General features: G+C 39.0%; 1 protein-coding gene across 4 annotated transcripts in view; it reads right to left on the bottom strand.

Annotated features, from left to right (window-relative positions):
- Nucleotides 1-14,276, bottom strand: part of akap10 (A kinase (PRKA) anchor protein 10) — a 71,405-nt gene extending 57,129 nt beyond the window's left edge. For 3 of the 4 annotated variants that reach the window (XM_052036018.1, XM_052036020.1, XM_052036021.1), the window contains exon 1: nt 13,941-14,128. In XM_052036018.1, the coding sequence (XP_051891978.1) occupies nt 13,941-13,962 (22 nt within the window). In that variant the 5' untranslated portion in view covers nt 13,963-14,128. Of the gene's footprint in view, nt 1-13,940 lie in introns of all 4 variants that reach the window. The other variant, XM_052036019.1, reaches the window with a different exon arrangement.
- Between the last annotated feature and the right edge of the window lie 3,605 nt (nt 14,277-17,881).

Genomic DNA, 17,881 nt, shown 5'->3' with positions numbered 1-17,881 from the left:
TTGGACAAAGCAAGGATAAAATTCTCCTGGTCTTCACTTTCCACCTCACCAACATCCACAGCCAATAGATCATTCTTTGCAATTTCCACTACTTCTAACAAGATTCCACCACCAGACATGTATTCACCTCCCTTCCACCTTCAATATTCTTAAGGGACCATTCTCTTCACCTCTTCTCAGGTAGACAGGGTTGTAAAGAAAGCTTTTGGCATCCTGGCGTTCATAAATCAAAGTATTGAGTATAGGAGTTGGGGTGTTTTGGTGAGGTTGTACAAGACATTGGTGAGGCCAAATTTAGAGTATTGTGTGCAGTTCTGGTCACCTAACTATAGGAAAGATATCAGTAAGATTGAAAGAGTGCAGAGAAGATTTACTAGAATGTTGCTGGGTCTTCAGGAGTTGAGTTACAGGGAAAGATTGAACAGGTTGGGACTTTATTCCTTGGAGTGTAGAAGAATGAGGGGAGATTTGATAGAGGTTTACAAAATTATGAGGAGTATAGACAGAGTAAATGCGAGTAGGCTCTTTCCACCTAGATTAGGAGAGATAAGTACGAGAGGACATGACTTTAGGGTGAAAGGGGAAAGGTTTAGGGGGAACTTCTTCACTCAGAGAGTGGTGGGAGTGTGGAACGAGCTGCCATCTGACGTGGTAAATGTGGGCTCACTCTCAAGTTTTAAGAATAAATTGGATAGGTACATGGACGGGAGAGGTCTGGACCGAGTGCAGGTCAATGGGACTAGCAGAATAAAGTTTTGGCACAGACTAGAAGGGCCGAATGGCCTGTTTTCTGTGCTGTGGTGTTCTATGGTTCTTCTGGATCTGCTCTACTGTCTCCAATGACCGCTACCTTTCTTATAACACTTTCCCATTCATTCACAAGAGATGAAACTTTTACCTCTTTCCGTCCCAGCATCTAGGGACTTATACAGTTTTTCCAGGTGAAGCAGCAATTCACTTGAACAATCAGAGTTCACAATGTGGCCTCCTCAGCAATGGAGAAACCAAATGCAGATTGGGTGACCACTTTGCCAAGCATCTATGATCAGTCTTAAGGGACACGGTTGAGCTTTCCGAAGCCAGCCACTAATTTTCTGTTGCACTCCCAGACTGACCTGCCTGGTCTCCTCTAATGTTCTGAAGCCCAACATAAGCTCGAGGAACAGCACCTTCTGTTCTGTGTGGCCACATTGTAGCCATCTGTACTTTATATTGACTTGTGTAATTTCAGATTAACTTGCTTTCTCAGTGAGTATCAGAACTGGCCAGCTCTTCTTGCTATGGGGCATCCATCTGTTATATTGACTGTTTTTAATCTCTCCACGAGCACAATCTGATGTGCTATGTATTTCCTACAGCTATGCATTTCATAGCTTTTACATTCCTTTGCTTGTATTCCCTCTCTCTAAAAATCCTGATTAATTTATCAACCAGTTTATTTCATCTACAGCTCATCCCCATAATGATCTTGGCCCCTAAGATATTTCCTTTGTCCTAATCACTCCTCCCCCACCCTCTCTGCAACATAGAACCAAAGTGGTTTTCTCTATTTCCCAAATCTGACAAAGGGTTTACTGTTGTTAACTCTCTTTCCACAGATGCTGTCTGATCTGCTGAGTGTTTCCAGCATTTTCTGTTTTTTTTATTTCAGATTTCCAGCAAGCATCTGCTGTTCTTTGATTTACTGTCCATTTTGGAAGACACAATTGGTGCACTCTGGGAAAAGCTCAACACTGGCACCCAACTCAAATTCAACTTGCAGAAGATGGGAGAACTAATTCATTGTAAAACTATCAAGATTTTTTTTACATATATATGATTGTCATACTCTGCACACAGAATTATTCCACTTAGCACTGTAGGTAATTACACACTTCTACATCTGCAATATTCATAATCACCTATCCATAACAATACATTACACCCCCGTGGAAAATGTCAAAATCATAAAATACACTCTGACTGGTAATACTTCAGGGAATGAATCATAAGCTGTCAAACCAGTTTCACTGACAAAGCAGATTTAGTCACTTAATGAATTGCACAGATGTCAACAATACAAAGCAACGTATATCTGTTCTTGCAAATTTATACAAAAATAGCCACGAATCCACAGACAAAAGTACAAAATTTGCAATACCTTCACCGTCTTACTGCAGTGAAATAAAAATTATTCCAGAAAAAATGCTAACATTATGTTGTTGCTCCTGTTAAATGAAATTCAGGAATTTACTTTCTGGCATAATAGCTTCAAGCTACAAGGCCAATTGTTCTGCCTCTTACTCAGTCCCAACAACCATCAATGGAGAGAAAACTCTTGAACCTCAGGAACAGGGATAAAATAAACAAAAGATTGTTTAAAAATATTGGGGAAGTTGTCCCATCCAATACTTCCAAATGCACTAACTGTACATATTCCAACTAATTCCAAATATAGTCTTTAAGGTTATGAAAGCAGTTGATGGGGAGACCAATATTATGATGTTTTGAATTGCTTCTCACAAACCTAGAAATATAAATCACTGATAAATCCAATTGTAAATTCAGGAGCAGTCATATTATAAGTGGCTAGAATCTGAAACATCACAACGTGAAGCAGCTGAGGTAGCCAGCACAGAAACATCAGAAGAAAGCTAAGCTAAGTATACGGAAGATAAAAGGATTAGATGAGGAGGGGTGGGAAGAGTCTGGTGTGGAACATTAAGCCCTGCGTAGATCAATGGGCTGCTTTTATGCTCCAGAGTCTATGTAATTCAATTTAAGGAGGTTTCAGTGTTGCACCTTTAATTACATCCTTTCCATCATACAGTCTAAATTGCAGCCATATTTCCAAATGACAGACATCACTCCTATTTTGATTCCTTAAGCAATGAGTAACAAAGGAAATGACTGTCTGGCTCCATGGGCTAGAATAGGTTTTTTTTTGCCCCCCGCCCCCCCGTTGCTAGTAGAAACTATGATACTGCGATAATAGCAGGTCTGATTCTAATGGTAGTACTACAAATAAACACGGCAGCTCTGCTGCTAGCAAAAGCTTCATGACCTACTTAAAGACATTGCACCTTCAAAGTTCACATTGTTAATGCCCCAAATCAGCAAGATGCATGTACCACCTACTTCAGGCATAATTTAAAGAACCAATCCAATGAGAAGACCATCAGACTAACAAATGTTTAGATTCTGTGGTGGTCAGATCAGGAACAGGTGTTGCCAGTAGCAAGAACATTCAGTACATGTTCATCGATTGGACTCCACTATGCTGATATCACCTACAAATTTATTCAGGTGAAAGCATGCCCATTTCACAGCAAGAACATCCACTAGTAACAATGAGCAAATAAATTCATGCTCTTAAAGAAAATTGACCATATAGCTAAATTCTAATTGGCAGTATTCATGGAGCAAGAAGAGTGTATTCCAAAAACCGCAAGAAAATTTTCATTGCAGGTTTGGATAAATACTGTAGCATGAATTTCATCATACCTTTCTTTGGTCCTTTTATTTTTATCATTTTACAAAGTATCAGAACTGGCAATAAATTGGTATCAAATCCCAAAACTCCTCAACCTGCAAACCAAAATGCTTCCGTCAGCAACCAACCTTTATATAACATTGCATTTCATTTAAGAAAGAACAAGATAGAAAGGTCATAACTACTTTTCTTCCTTTAGCTAATTAATTTGCAATCCTAGGCATAATAATCAGCCAAATAATCGGAAGTGGTCTTTTGTCTCTTATTATATCTGCTTGATACACAAAAGCTACCAATTAGAAGGTTAATAATGCAATTAGATGTGATCTCTGATTTTGCTCCACTTAAAGTCTTTGAATGTACTGTGTAAAGCTGCAAGGAAAGCAACAGCAGACCCAGGATAATCCTAGGAGACATACACGTGCCTAACAAATGGGCAGGCACGGTCGTGTAGCGGTTAGCATAACGCTTTACAGCACCAGAGACCCGGGTTCAATTCCGGCCACTGTCTATAAGGAGTTTGTACATTCTCCCCGTGTCTGCATGGGTTTCCTCCAGGTGCTCCAGTTTCCTCCCACATTCCATTGCTCCAGTTTCCTCCCACATTCCAAAGATGTACAGGTTAGGAAGTTGTGGGCATGCTATGTTGGCGTCGGAAGCGTGGTGACACTTGCGGGCTGCCCCCAGAACACTCTACGCAAAGATGCATTTCACTGTATGTTTCGGTATCCATGTGACTAATAAAGATATTATCATACATTCAGAAAAGAAATTAATTACTGCTGCATTTTTACACATTTATTTCTTACACTACTGCAATCAAGTCAGTGGCCTGGAAAATGTTCTACATGAAGATTGCACATCCTACGTGAAATATCCCCACCTCTCTTTGATGTCACAACCTAAACCATCCTGCTGAACAAAAGTGCAAATGAACCAGGTCAAACAACCCACCACTCCTGACAAATGCCACTCTCGTTGCTTTTTTTTAAAAAAGACTTTTAGAACAACTTCAAATAATATTCTTTGCCATAATTTTGAACACTCACATCATTGTGGTTTCCAACTGTCACGTATCAGTGCATATCCTGCAATTATTTTAACTAAATTAAACTGCAATTAGGAATCAGAGTCAAGCATCAAGGAAAGCCATCCCAGGGTCCAGTGTGCCTGTCCTGGTCATTTCGTACCTATCTATAACAACTCCAATTTCCAGGACTTAGTTCTTAGCCTTCTATGCGCTGGCATTTCAAGTGCTCATCTAAATACTTCTTAAATGTTGTGCAAGTACACGCCTCCACCACCCCTCAATGCAGTGCATTCCAGATTTCAACTACCCTCTGAGAGAAAAAATTCTTCATCCCCTTTAAATCTCCTACTCTACCTTAAGAATATGGCTTCTGTTAGACACCTTTCCTAAGGGGAAAAGTTTCTCATTATGTACCTTAACTCTGTCCCTCACAATTCTGTATACCTTAATAAGGTCCCTCCTGCAGCCTTCTCTGCTCCAAAGTAAGCAATGCAGCCTTTCCAGTCTCTCTGCTATCCCAGGCAACATTCCGGTGCATCTCCTCTGTACCCGCTCCAGTACAATCATATCCTTCCTATAGCGTGGTGACCAAAACTGCACACAGTATTCCAGCTGTGGCCTAATTTTGTACATAATCTACTTGTTCTTATATTCCATGCCTTTGAATAATGCAGGCCATCTCCCATTTTTCAGAATTAAATTCCATCTGCCATTGCTCTGCCTATTTTACCATCTCATCAAATATTGTTCTGTAGCCACTGACAACCATCCACACCATCAACAACACAGCTAATCTTCAAGTCAAATGTAAGCTTACTAATTGTCCCTCCTACATCCACATTATTAGCATTTACAACAAACAGCAATAGTTCAGCACCAATCCACAGTTCCAAATGACATAGGAGGCCAGTTAGGCTCACTGAATCTATGCAGGCTCACAGAACAATCCTACACCCAATCTAATTTTCCCTGCAACTTATTCTCTCCCACATTCCAATCAACACCACCCCCCCACCCACCCCTAAGATTCTAGCCCTTACCTACACACTATGCGTAATTTATACAGGCTAATTAACCCGCCAAGCCACACATCTTTGGGATGTGGGAGAAAACCAGAATGCTCGAGGAAAACAAACGGTTAAAGAGAGAACGTGAAAACTCCGCGCAGACAGTATCATGGTACAGGACTGAACCTGAGATAGCAGCTCTAGTAGTTGTGCAGCTAGCCACAGACTTTCAATCACAAATGAAACTCTTGACCATCACTCCTTGCCTCTTATAACCAAGCCAGTTTTGGATCCAATTTGCTAAATTGCCCAGGATCTCATGGGCTTGTATCTTTTGCACCAGTTTCCCATGTGGGACCTTATCAAAGATCTTGCTGAAGTCCACATAGACTGCATCAACCACACTAATTCACCTCTTCAAAAAATAAATAAATTAAATTCATCAGGTAGGATCTCCACTCAAAGCCATGCTGACTATCCATAATTAATACCTGCCTCCCCACATGCAGATTCATCCTTTCCAATAATTTTCCTACCAATGATGGGCTCACCAGTCTGTAATTACTAGGCTTATCCCTGCTGCCCTTCATGTAGGTCACCATCCTCTTGTCACCTTGCACCTCTCCTGTGGCCAGAGAAGATTTGAAAGTTGAATGCAAGTAATTAGATGAAATTTATAAATTGTTCAGCTTCTCTTTGTTGTAAACATATCAGTTTGCCCAAATGCCTAAGAAAAAATAAATCTAAGATATAGACCTGCAGGTCTTTATTTTCCTGTAAACACCAAAACATAAACTGTGTTGATTCAACAATGATCTGTGAATATTACTTTCCTTTAAAGCTCAGCCGAATTATTTCTTAATACATTATTTGCCCAAAGACTGTAGTATTCACTGGCAAGCTCATTATTACTACCCATCCCCCATTATCCTGTGAGCCACCATCTCAAATTACTGTAGCCTGTGCAACAAAGGAATACTCAAATGCTATATTGATAAGAAATGCCAGTATTTGGGCTCAAGTGACAATACAAGATCAGCAGTATATTTCCAAATAAGACCATTGCCTGACAGTTGCTGTATCAACTGCCTTCGTCCATCCAAGTCTAGGGATACTAAGGCAGGAGATGCTATCAAAGAACCCGTCAAGATGCTGCAGTGCACCTTGTAGACTCCGGTCCAGGCTCCATTGTGAGGAAGGGAGGGAATGTTTAAAGTAACAGATAAAGACAACTTCAAGTTTCTCAAGTTTGTTGAAGCCGTGTCCATCAAGGCAAGTGGAGAGCATTTAATCTCTCTTCCCCTTGTTAACTGTGGAAAGGTTTTGGAAAGTCTGGAGATGAGTCACTTACTTCAGAATGCCTATCACTAATTGAATTACATTTCTGGTTAATGGTAACCTCTGAGATATTGATCTTGGAGGATACATCACAAAGAGGTGACTCGACACTTGTTGGAGATGATTAGTATCTGGCACTTGTGGAGCACAAACATCATTTCCCATTTAACAGTCGAAGGCTGAACACAGTTGAGGCCTTCTTGCATGGCTTCATTGTTGGAGGGCAGCTTTCAAGTCATTTCTGACCACAAATTGAAGGAAAAGTTACTGAAGCTGTAAGCTGAATAACATTGTTGATAGGGTTCTTCAGGGTAGAGTTCCAAGTACAGAGTTCAGGGAAATCATTTGGTTTGCAAGAGAACTGCACACAATGAAAAAAGTCTCTTCCAAACTATGAAAAACTGAGAAATTAAGACTACCACAAATCTGCTCTGTTGCTTTCAAAGTAGTGCATAGAACAATTGTTATTTGTCATATATGTAGATAACAGAGAAAGCTAGAAGCAATAATTAATAAAAGAAAACCATTATTGATGCTTAGAATATGAAGTAATGACTGTAATTGTGTGAATCAGCTGTATTTCTAGAAAAGGCAGGAGATCTATATCAATGACAAATGCACAGCCATAGAACTCTCATGGAAATACATGCAATGACACGAGTTGCAGAGACATACTACTTATCAGCCATTTCCGAACAAAAGCACTAGAGCCTGGCTCTTCAGTATCAATGTGAAGCAAATGAAAGGGAATCTATTAAAATACAAAATGCTGATTACAATAGAAAAACTACTTGTAAGCACTTTTATAATAATGGCACAAGATATGGAGACATGGGTAGAAAACAGTAAAAGGAAAGATCCCAGTTAGAAGTATTTCTTCATATAAACAGTGATCATACTTTGGAACAGTTTTATAGGTACAGGGTTGGTGACAAACTCACAATTGAAACTGAGTGATGGGCAACAAAAAGAGGTAGACGAAAATCCCAAGTTCTCTGCATCAGGCCAGGATGAGAAGTGCATCAATAGAGCACAATCCATAGCTTGTCAAAACAGATTCTGTCCCAACTGACTTGGTCACTATTTGCCATTTATATCTTTTGGAAAATATCTGTTAACAAGGTGTGCAACGGCATCCAAGTACGTTCATGTTATGGAACTTGGGAACCAAGATTAGGTGTTAATTTCTCCCCCCACCCCACCCTAGAGTAATAACTTTAGTACTGCAGATTTCAATCTTCTGATTTAGTTGTTCATAGCAATCTGAGCAAGTATTTGTCTTGTGAAAAAAAAATCAACCACCAAGATCCGTCATCATTTAAAATTTGAACAATTCTGTTATGTTCTATTTCTCTGCTTGAATTATCCACCCATCATAGAATTTACAATGACAAATTTAGCTACAAGGTCATTGTGTACTATATTTATGAGGCATCTGCCTTGAGCAGTTCCACGTCATTTCATCAGCACCCAGATGCAGAGCATTTGAGTGTATGATAATATCACAGGGAACTGATTTCATAAAAGCACAGGAAAAGTCAAGGACACTAAAATGGCCGCTATGCTACATCAGCTAACCCTTCTGTTTCTGTAGCCTCAAGTAGATTGTTCCAAGCATTTATCACATTTTAAATTTTAAAAAAAATACTTGGTTTAATTTACTTCATATGTAGTTATAGTTTGACTTCATTTTGCTATATTCATCTGAAGCAAGTTTCATGATTTACATTATTTAGTACTTTAAAGGCCTCTATTTATTGCAATCTCTACACCTGCATTGTTTGAGATTCTGGAGATTCATTCACCTCTTCATAAGTGAGATTTGACTGCATATTACATCTCTCACCGATTAGCATACGTTTTTAATCACTTCTAAGCATAATGATACACACCAGGTCTGATTCCTGCTCCTAACTTTTTATGATAATACTCCAGGGAAGTGGATTAACTGCTTATTTTACTACATTAAAAGGCACTATATAAACACAAGTAGTTGTTGAACACAAATCATTATTTTCCATCCAAGCCTCCCAGAAGTTCTAGACCTGGAACTAAGACCTATTTGTCACCTTCCAAGGATATGCACCTCAATGCAATTGGGTAAACTTTAGGAAGGATTTTTTTGGGTAAAAAGAAAAAGGCCTATGTTTTTAAACCCACAAAATACATTTATTGCACCTGTAATGCAATGTTTCCTATTTCCAGGGAAGCATGCCCTGCATTTAATAATGCTAGTATGCCAACCTCTGTGAACATTTTGCTCTTTAGGTGCAGTATATGTGTATATTTGTTGAATTTCCGCTTTAGAAAGCAATTTGGTAGCAACCAGAAAAGTTTCTGACTGTTTTTGATGTTTCTGGTTATTCATGGCTCAGTTGGTTTACACATTGGTCACCCAAGTCAGGAAGTTATGGGTTTGGGCTCCATTCTAAAGAATTGGGCAGAAAATTTATGCTCATGCTTCAAAGGAGGTTGCAGTATTAAATATAGATTTTCCAACTGTGATTTCTGAGGTCTCTTTTGCTTTCTCAGACAGATGCAAAAGTTCCGCAAACTGCTTCGGAGAAGAGCAGTGGAGTTATCCTCAGCTCTCTGTCCAACATTTATCCTCCAACTTCACAAAAAACACAAATTCCCTGGTCAAAGGATCTGGGTGGTTGACCTTTTTGTAATGCAAATAAGCTGCTGCATTTCCTATAATACAACTATGGCTAAAAGTATTTCATTGACTGCAAGACCACAATGCACTGTATAAATGGGAATCTCTCTCTTGTAGAAGACGGATCATTTTCAGAGCAAAATTAGTATTAGCGCGGTAAAAATAACGAGAGTCTCGCCTTGCAGTGATTGTAAGCACACTGATGAATACTGATGGGCTGTTGAAGTCTGTTGTTTACCTGTCCTCCCTCACAACTGAAAATACATTTCACATTTTTTCAGAAAATTGCTAGATTATTTTAATTTATTGTGTAACATTGCCTACATTATGTCTAAGGAAATCAATCCTTTTGGGGAAGTAGGCATTAGAAAGCATTGAGTAACTTTGTCAACACAAATATTAATCACTAAACAAGGGATAACCTAACCTAAAAACAATCTGTTTTGAATTATTTTTGTGACTAAATATATTTTTGTGATGACTAAGAATTTTAAGAATCACGCCACTCTTATATCTACTTCGACTATAGTATCTGCAGTCCTATTTTAGTCCTAAAAAGGAAAAATAAATTATCAGGCAGGTTTTCCTTCTTTAAAGTCCATACTAGGTAGTTAATTCATTCCTGTACAAGTATTATTCCATGGATTAGCTCCTATTAGGTTCTGCTGAATAGAAGGGGACTTTATGCCCTTGGTTAGATTGAAAAAAACACAGCACATGCAGGAGGTTATGTCAAAGATTGGTTCGCAACAATAAGTTCCACAAATGATCTTTGGAATTCTTTAGTTGAGTCTCTCAAGAGGCCCTTTCACACAGACCTCAGAAAGCTGTAAAATATTGGACATATATTATGGAGTCCTAATTAAATTCAACATGATTTTACATAGGGCACAGTTTTAAAACGTGGGAAATTGAGAATACCTAAGGAAATGAGAGTAGAAACAAGATCTGTAATAGTCGTTTGAAAAAGCAGATAAATTGTTTAAAAATATACAGAGAGACCTAGGGGATTGGCCTAAAGGACAACACTTTTAGAGAGCAGAAAGATTTGAGAGGAAGAGAGGACATGTGGACCAAGTGGTGCATCCCATCCAGAAGGCATGTTGGCTGTGCACACCATTCAGCCATACCTTTGACACAAAGCCACAAAAATATCAAGAATAATGATTAAAAGCTTGATCAAAATATATTTCAGTGTATTTAAGGAGAGAGAGTTAGAGGGGCAAAGAGGCTTATGGTTGGAATTCCACAGCATAAACAGTTAAAACCTGATCACCAATCGTTAAAAAATTAAAATGGGGACATAAAAGAGAGCAGCACAGACTGGGAGAGTTGTAGTTCATTGAGGTGAGGCCATGAATGGATTTAAAAATATTAACAAGAATGTTAAAACTGAGGCATTGCTGAGTAGGGAGCCAAAGTAGGTACACAAACACAAGAGTGATGAATGAACAATGTTTCTGTACGGTTCAAGTTTGTGGATCATAGGAGATGGGAGACTGCCAGCAGCACTTTAAAACACCACAAAGCAATGAAAATATGGCCAAAGGTTTCAGAGACAGTTGAGCTGAAACTGGGTGGAGGCTAGCCACGTTACGTAGGCATTCTGCTGATACAGATAAATCGTTGGTTCGAGTTTATCTGGAGGTTAAATATGACACTAAGCTTGCAGATAAATTAAAAAAAATAAAGCAATTTAAAATTCCCAGAGTTAATCATTGCTGAAATGACCACTGTTGGAATGTAGGGAAATATGGTCATCTTGCTGTGCATGGTAAGAGCCCATACCACAAGTCAATAACTGTTTTTAAAGTATTAATACAGTTCTCATGCTGTCCTTTCTCCTCTAAATTTGCATCCTGTTCCTGCGATTTAAAAAATGCTTGATATAAGACATGTCCAAATTGTCAGTTACATTTTTGAATCCCCTGATCAGGTTTCCACATGACATGGGAATGAAACATCACTCTTCAAAGTCACAAATGACATCCTATGTTATTGTAATAAAGGTCATCTCTCCCTTCCTATTTTTTCTCAACTTGCCTAAAGTCTTTGACATGATTAAGCACGGCAACCTCCTATGAGGTCACTCCACCATCATTCAATAGGGTGGGACTGCTCCCGCTCAAACCCATTCTTATCTACCCAGTCATAGCAAGACACTCAACAGCAATAGTTTATCTTCCTGTAGCTGTACCATTATCTACTTGTTCTCATCTGCATTCTGTCCCCTGGCAGCTTTATCCAAATAAATTATCAGTCTCCACATGTACAGTGAGAATACCAATCAATACTTCAGCTCCACCTCCTCTGATCCTGTTCTCTCCCAATATAGTCTAACTATTTTGTGGACATTAGTGCTGGATGAGCAGAAATGTCCTGAACTAAGCATTATAAAATCTGAAGCTGTTGCCTTTAGATTCTATAGCAAATCCTATCTTCTAACCACTGATTCCATCTCTCTTTCAGGCAAGGTCTAAAACTGAACCAAACTGTTCACAAATGTGGTGTCACATTTGACCCCGAGGTGAACTGCAGACCTTGCCCTCACCTTATTCAAATTCATACTTCTAACATCACCTGGGCGGCACAGTGACGCAGCTAATAGAGCTACAGCCTCACAGCTCCAGTGACCCTACGTTTGATTCTGACCTCTAGGGTTGTCTGCGTGGAGTTTGCATGTTCTCCCTGTGACCATATGGATTTCCCCCAGGATGCTCCAGTTTCTTCCCACATCTCAAAGACATGCAAGTTGGTAGGTTAATTGGCCAATGTAAATTGATCCTAGTGTGGAGGAATCTAGGGAGGTTGATGGGAATGTGGGGAGAAAAAAAAATGGGATTAGTTAAACAGACTCAGTGAGCCAAAGGGCCTGTTTCCAAGCTGTATGACTATGATTCTGCCACCTCATTTGTTGTTGAAGCCCTCATCAGCATCTTTGTCATTTTCGACTTCTCTCCTTCAATATGCTCCGAGCTAGCCTCCCTCATTCTACCCTCCATAAACCCAATGACATTTAAATTGCTTCATGTGCCCCATATCCTATTCACCCAAGCTTGCTGACCCACTCTGGTTTAGCAACCTCATCTTATAGTTAACATACTTGATTTCAAAATCCTCTAACTGTACAACCATCTGAGAAATCTGCACCCTTCCCATTTTGGACTTAAATTGAAATAGCTCCCCTATATTCAGCCATGCCTTCAGCTGCCAAGCCTAAGTCTGGCCCTAAGCCTCACTGCTTCATTATCCTCAAACACGATTTTTCTTAACAACTATCATTTGTCATCTGATCAAGTATCCATCTCATTGGCTTGATGTTGATTTTTGGTTGTTAATGCCTTTTAATGTTTTGCTGCATTAATCACAGAGGTTCTCTTGTCATTCTTTCAGTAACAGAGATCCTGCATTTAGATCTCTAGAGCAACAACAATAACATGGTTGAAAATGACACATGGAGCCAAGGGTGATCCTTTGGACAGAAACACAACCAGTGAGATGAACTTGTATTTATCAAGTCTCTCACAAAATGTCCAAAGTGATTCACATTCTATGTTAGTTCCCACCGTCATGTGTGCAAACTGACCTAAGTGGAAGAGTGCTAGATAACCTGTAACTGACAGCACTGAGAAAGAGCAGAATTGTACTCATGAAGTCTTTTGGCATCTACAACCACGGGTTAGTCAATTTAGTATTCACTGTTTGTCCAGGAACAGATAGATTATAATTAAGTTCAAGGTTTATGGTCAGCTGAAGTACAGGGTATACATCCTTTGTGGTGCTCCACAAAAATCCTGACTGAGAGCTAACAAATTTATTAATATTTGGAATATAAAGCACATGAATTTCTTCATCATAATCTATTAAAATAATAGAAAGGAGAAATTATCTTATTTCTGTCTTGCACAGGTGAGGTAAGTAAATTGCACATACGAGCAAACCATGCTTCATCTAACGTTTATGCAATCCAGTCTTGGCTCAGTGTTTTGAAACGTCCAATATCTGGCACATTAACTCATTACATTCCCCTCAACCCACATTTTAAAGCAACAACCCTTCAGTGATATACATAATAATAACTGTTGTGATTCAAGTTGCAACTAAATACAGTCAATTAAACTGCATTACAATATTAAGCAGGGATCGCAGAGACCCTGAAGTTTTTGCGGTGTCTAGTGAGTTGAAATTCTCAGGTTAGATTTCAATATATTAAAATTGGAGGAAGGATATTTCTGTTTGAGAAAACTACTGGAATGCACAGCATATCAGCAAGAAGTCAGCATATTGGTAAATAAAACTGGTCTGCTCAGCACGCCGGCCGGGAGAGAGGGTGTCGTCTGCAGCAGGGTAGCAGAGGGTTCTAGGAGGCCTACCCCAGCAGCAGGGCCTGCTCTGCCGCCTCCTTGTCACCAAGCCCGCTTCCCTTCCCCTTACCTTTTCGCCTAAAAAATGACATGTTCGGGACGGTGCAGGAAACCGGGCCGCCGGTCTTTCAGTGCATAGCTGCCGGTGGCTCGAAGCTCGCTTCATTCATTATTCGAGAAGGAAAGAGGGAGCTGTCAAACCAACACTTCCTCCTCCTCATAGTCCCTGTCCGCGGCCATCCTCCGAGGAGAGCCGAAGGTGACCGATTAGGACCGAACAGAGCCGAAGGTGACCAAATAACGCCGAAAGGAGCCGACCGCGCAGCGTCATGGGTAGATTCTCGCTCTCGGCAACGGGAGGCCAATGGGACGAGGGACCCTGGATCCCGGTTAGTTGAATTCCCACATTTCCAGTCACAAGCTAATGTACTTTCAAGCATTTCACAGATCATATGTATATAGGTTATAAATAATTTATTTATTAACTGCTGTTAGAAAACGCCGTAACCCTGAGAAATGGAAAAAAAATAGAAATTGATAATTTCTATTCATATTCTGGGGCCAAACAATATGGTTCACAATACTTGTTATACATTGAGGGTAATATATTGGGCACTTAACTTTTAATATTAAAGAAGAAAATGCTGGAAACACTCAGCAGGTTAGGCATTATCTGGGAAAGACACTTGAAGTGTTAACTCTGTTTCTCCTTCCACAGATGCTGCCTGACCTGTTGAGGGTTTCCTGCATTTTCTGTTTTTGGTTCAGATTTCCAGCACCTGCATGTTTTTTGATTGTTCTTTAACTTGTAATATCGGGTTCATTAATGGTAAACATGTGCATTTTAATAAATGAGCTATTATTAAATAAGTACGATATTCATTTAAGTAATATTTGCTTTCAGAAATAGTTATAAAGTCATACAGCACAGGAGCAGGCTATTTGGCCTGACTTGTCCATGCTGACTGAGATCCCTCTCTACACAGCCCATTTTCCTGCATTTGGTGCATATCCCTCTATTCCTTTCCTATCCATGTGCCTGTCTGAATGCTTTTTAAACACTGTGATTGTACCTGCCTCTACCACCTCCTCTGGTGGCTGGTTCCATATACCACCATCCACTGTATGAAAAACATGCCCCTCAGATCTTCTTTAAATATTCCTTCTCTCACCTTAAAACTATGTCCACTAGTTTTAGACTCCCCTACCCTTGGAAAAAGGCTGTGATTATCTATCCTATCTATGCCCCACATAATCTTATAAACCTCTATTAGGTCACCCCTCAGCCTCCTGCGCTCCAGTGAGAACAATCGCAACCTATCCAATCTCTCCTTGTAACTAAAGCCTTCCATTCTAGGCAACATCACGGTGAATCTCTTCTGCACTCTTCCGACTGCTACCATATCCTTTCTTTAGTGTGGTGACCAGAACTGCACACATTACTCCAAATGTGGGCTAACCAATGTCTTGTACAGCTCCAACTCTTATACTCAATACCCCTACCTAGGAAGACAAGCAAGCTAACCACCTTCCTCACTACCCTATTCACCTGTGTCACTATTTTCAGGGATCTATGAACTTGCACCCTAAGGTCCCTTAGCACTTCTAAGGTCCCTGCCATTTAATGCATATGTCTGGCCAGTATTAGATGGCACAAAGTGCATTACCTCACACTTGTCTGGATTAATTTCCATCTGCCACCACTCTGGTCAACTTTCCAGTTATCTCTGTCCCTCTGTATCCTTAGGCGACCATCCTCGCTATCTACAACTCCGCCAATCTTTGCGTCATCAGAAAAACTTACTAATTGGTCTGTGATTCTATAATTACATTGGATCCCTGGATGTTTGACCATCTTTTTAATTTTGAAAACAAACACTTTTCTAAATATTCAGGATTTGGGGATTCACCACAGGTAGTAATGTTGTTTATATAGCATGTGATAAATTACTATTTTGCATGATGTGTCTTTTGCAGTGGTTTCATGCATTCATTTAATTTAAGGAAACTACAACCTGAGGTAATTTTTAAAATAATTAAGTCGGATTATGGAGGCCCTAGTGTAGTGATTATCACAATTAGTGTGGCAAAACGGTGGCATTTTACGTCTGACAAAAATTCAGTAAATTTTACTTGAAACCACTGCAAAAGACACATCATGCAAAATTGTTTCGGAAGTGACATTATAGAAGTTGTTTAATTTAATTAAAATGGCCAAACAAATATTGTTAACACTTGAGCTGCTGGTTTTATATAGTGACTTTGAGTTGATTTACTTTTGGGATTTATTAATATGCATTCCATTAAAAAGAGTCCATAATTCATGGATGCAAAGTTTGATAACTTTATGTCTTATTCCCAGGACTCTCAATAAATTACACTTGGATTTAAATCTGTGACTTAAATCCAAATTTATTTTAAATCTAAAGAACATGTGCCATCAAGTGATACTTCGATTGATTTCTATATGGAATTTTATGCACTGGTGAGTGACTTGGTGTCATTAGCACAACAGTACACTTGTGCCTAACATTATAAAACCTTATTTATTCTTACAATAATATAATAATAGCAGAGTCTTAAATTATTGGACTTCAAAGGCTTAGACTAATGATTTAGTGATGTTTGTTCAAGTCCTAATTCAGTTAAGTAAATATATTTGGAATGAAAAGCTAGCAACAATAACAGAAATCAAGAAACAACCAGATTGGTCTAAAACCCAATCCGGCTCATTAATGTCCTTTTGGAAGAAACTCTTGCCAGTTTTTAGAGGAGTGCAGAACTATAGTAACGTGGTTGATTGTTGACCACTCCATGAAATAACCAAACAAGCCACACACCTCAAGGGCAATAAAGGGTTGCCAATAAATGTTGGCTTTGCCAGCAATGTCTTTATCTGAATGAACAGAAAATAACAATATTGTTCCTGTGCATTTAATGTGGGTAACCTCAGATAAATGTGGATGTCAGGCCAGTAGCCAGATTAACCCTAAAATTTCCCATTCCCATATCACAACATACAATTTTCAAAGCATTAATGATGTTGTATAGATAAAACAATTGTTATAATAAATAAAATATAATATGAATTCTAAAATGTTCCACGTAGGAGTCAAGTGAGATCTGATTGTTCTGCTGAACAAATGCAACAACTTTTAGTTTCCCTTCAGCATAGCTTCCAAAACATGTACATTCCAACATTATTTTGTCATGTAGTGTCAGCCAAAGTCAGATTCTTAAATGATCGAGGTTATTTTGTGGCGTATTAAAACTTGTGCAATAACAAAAGAAAGATGAGAGTTAAATGACTTCAGGACACGCCAAGAACTTTACAACTAATTAAGTACTTTTTGAAGTGTAGTCACTCTTGTAATGTAGAAAGTGGAGTAACTAACTTGGAGACAACATCCCTCTGACGATTTATTTCAGTTATGCTGATTTAGAGATAAATATTGGTCAGGAGAGCAGAGAAATGTAGAATTTTTTACTATTTGTGGATGCTTGCCAAGGTGCAAAGTAACTGTGAATAGGACCAGAAGGACGTGATCAAATGTGCCATGTCGTCATGATCTGGATACACTGTCTGCAAAGGCGATAGGAAAAGATTTGATAATTACTTTCAAAGGGATAAAAAGGAAAACATTTGCAGGGAAAGAACAAGCAAGGGGAACTAGCTGGACAACTCTTGCAGGACTTCCCTATTGAATCATTTTATGATTCATTATCAAGATTTGTACATTCAAAACATGAAGAGAAATTTGCCTATTCAAATTAATATTTGAAAATAGACATACATGTATTGGCAAAGAGAGTGTTTGGATGCAAAATCTAACATGTTATTTTCACTTAGAATTAATGTGATGTTAAAAAGTTCAGAACTTTAAATTGTGAACTGGAATCCACTTGAATTTTGCATTGTGTGGAATATGAGATCAGTGAAAGGTCAGGCCTTATTTCAAGAGTCTCTAAGCACCACAGTGGACCTAATTAACAATAACATTAAACTCAAAA

The sequence above is a fragment of the Pristis pectinata genome, chromosome 21 (assembly GCF_009764475.1).
Source record: "Pristis pectinata isolate sPriPec2 chromosome 21, sPriPec2.1.pri, whole genome shotgun sequence".
Classification (NCBI taxonomy): Eukaryota; Metazoa; Chordata; class Chondrichthyes; order Rhinopristiformes; family Pristidae; genus Pristis; species Pristis pectinata.
This window is presented reverse-complemented; position numbering and strand designations above follow the sequence as displayed.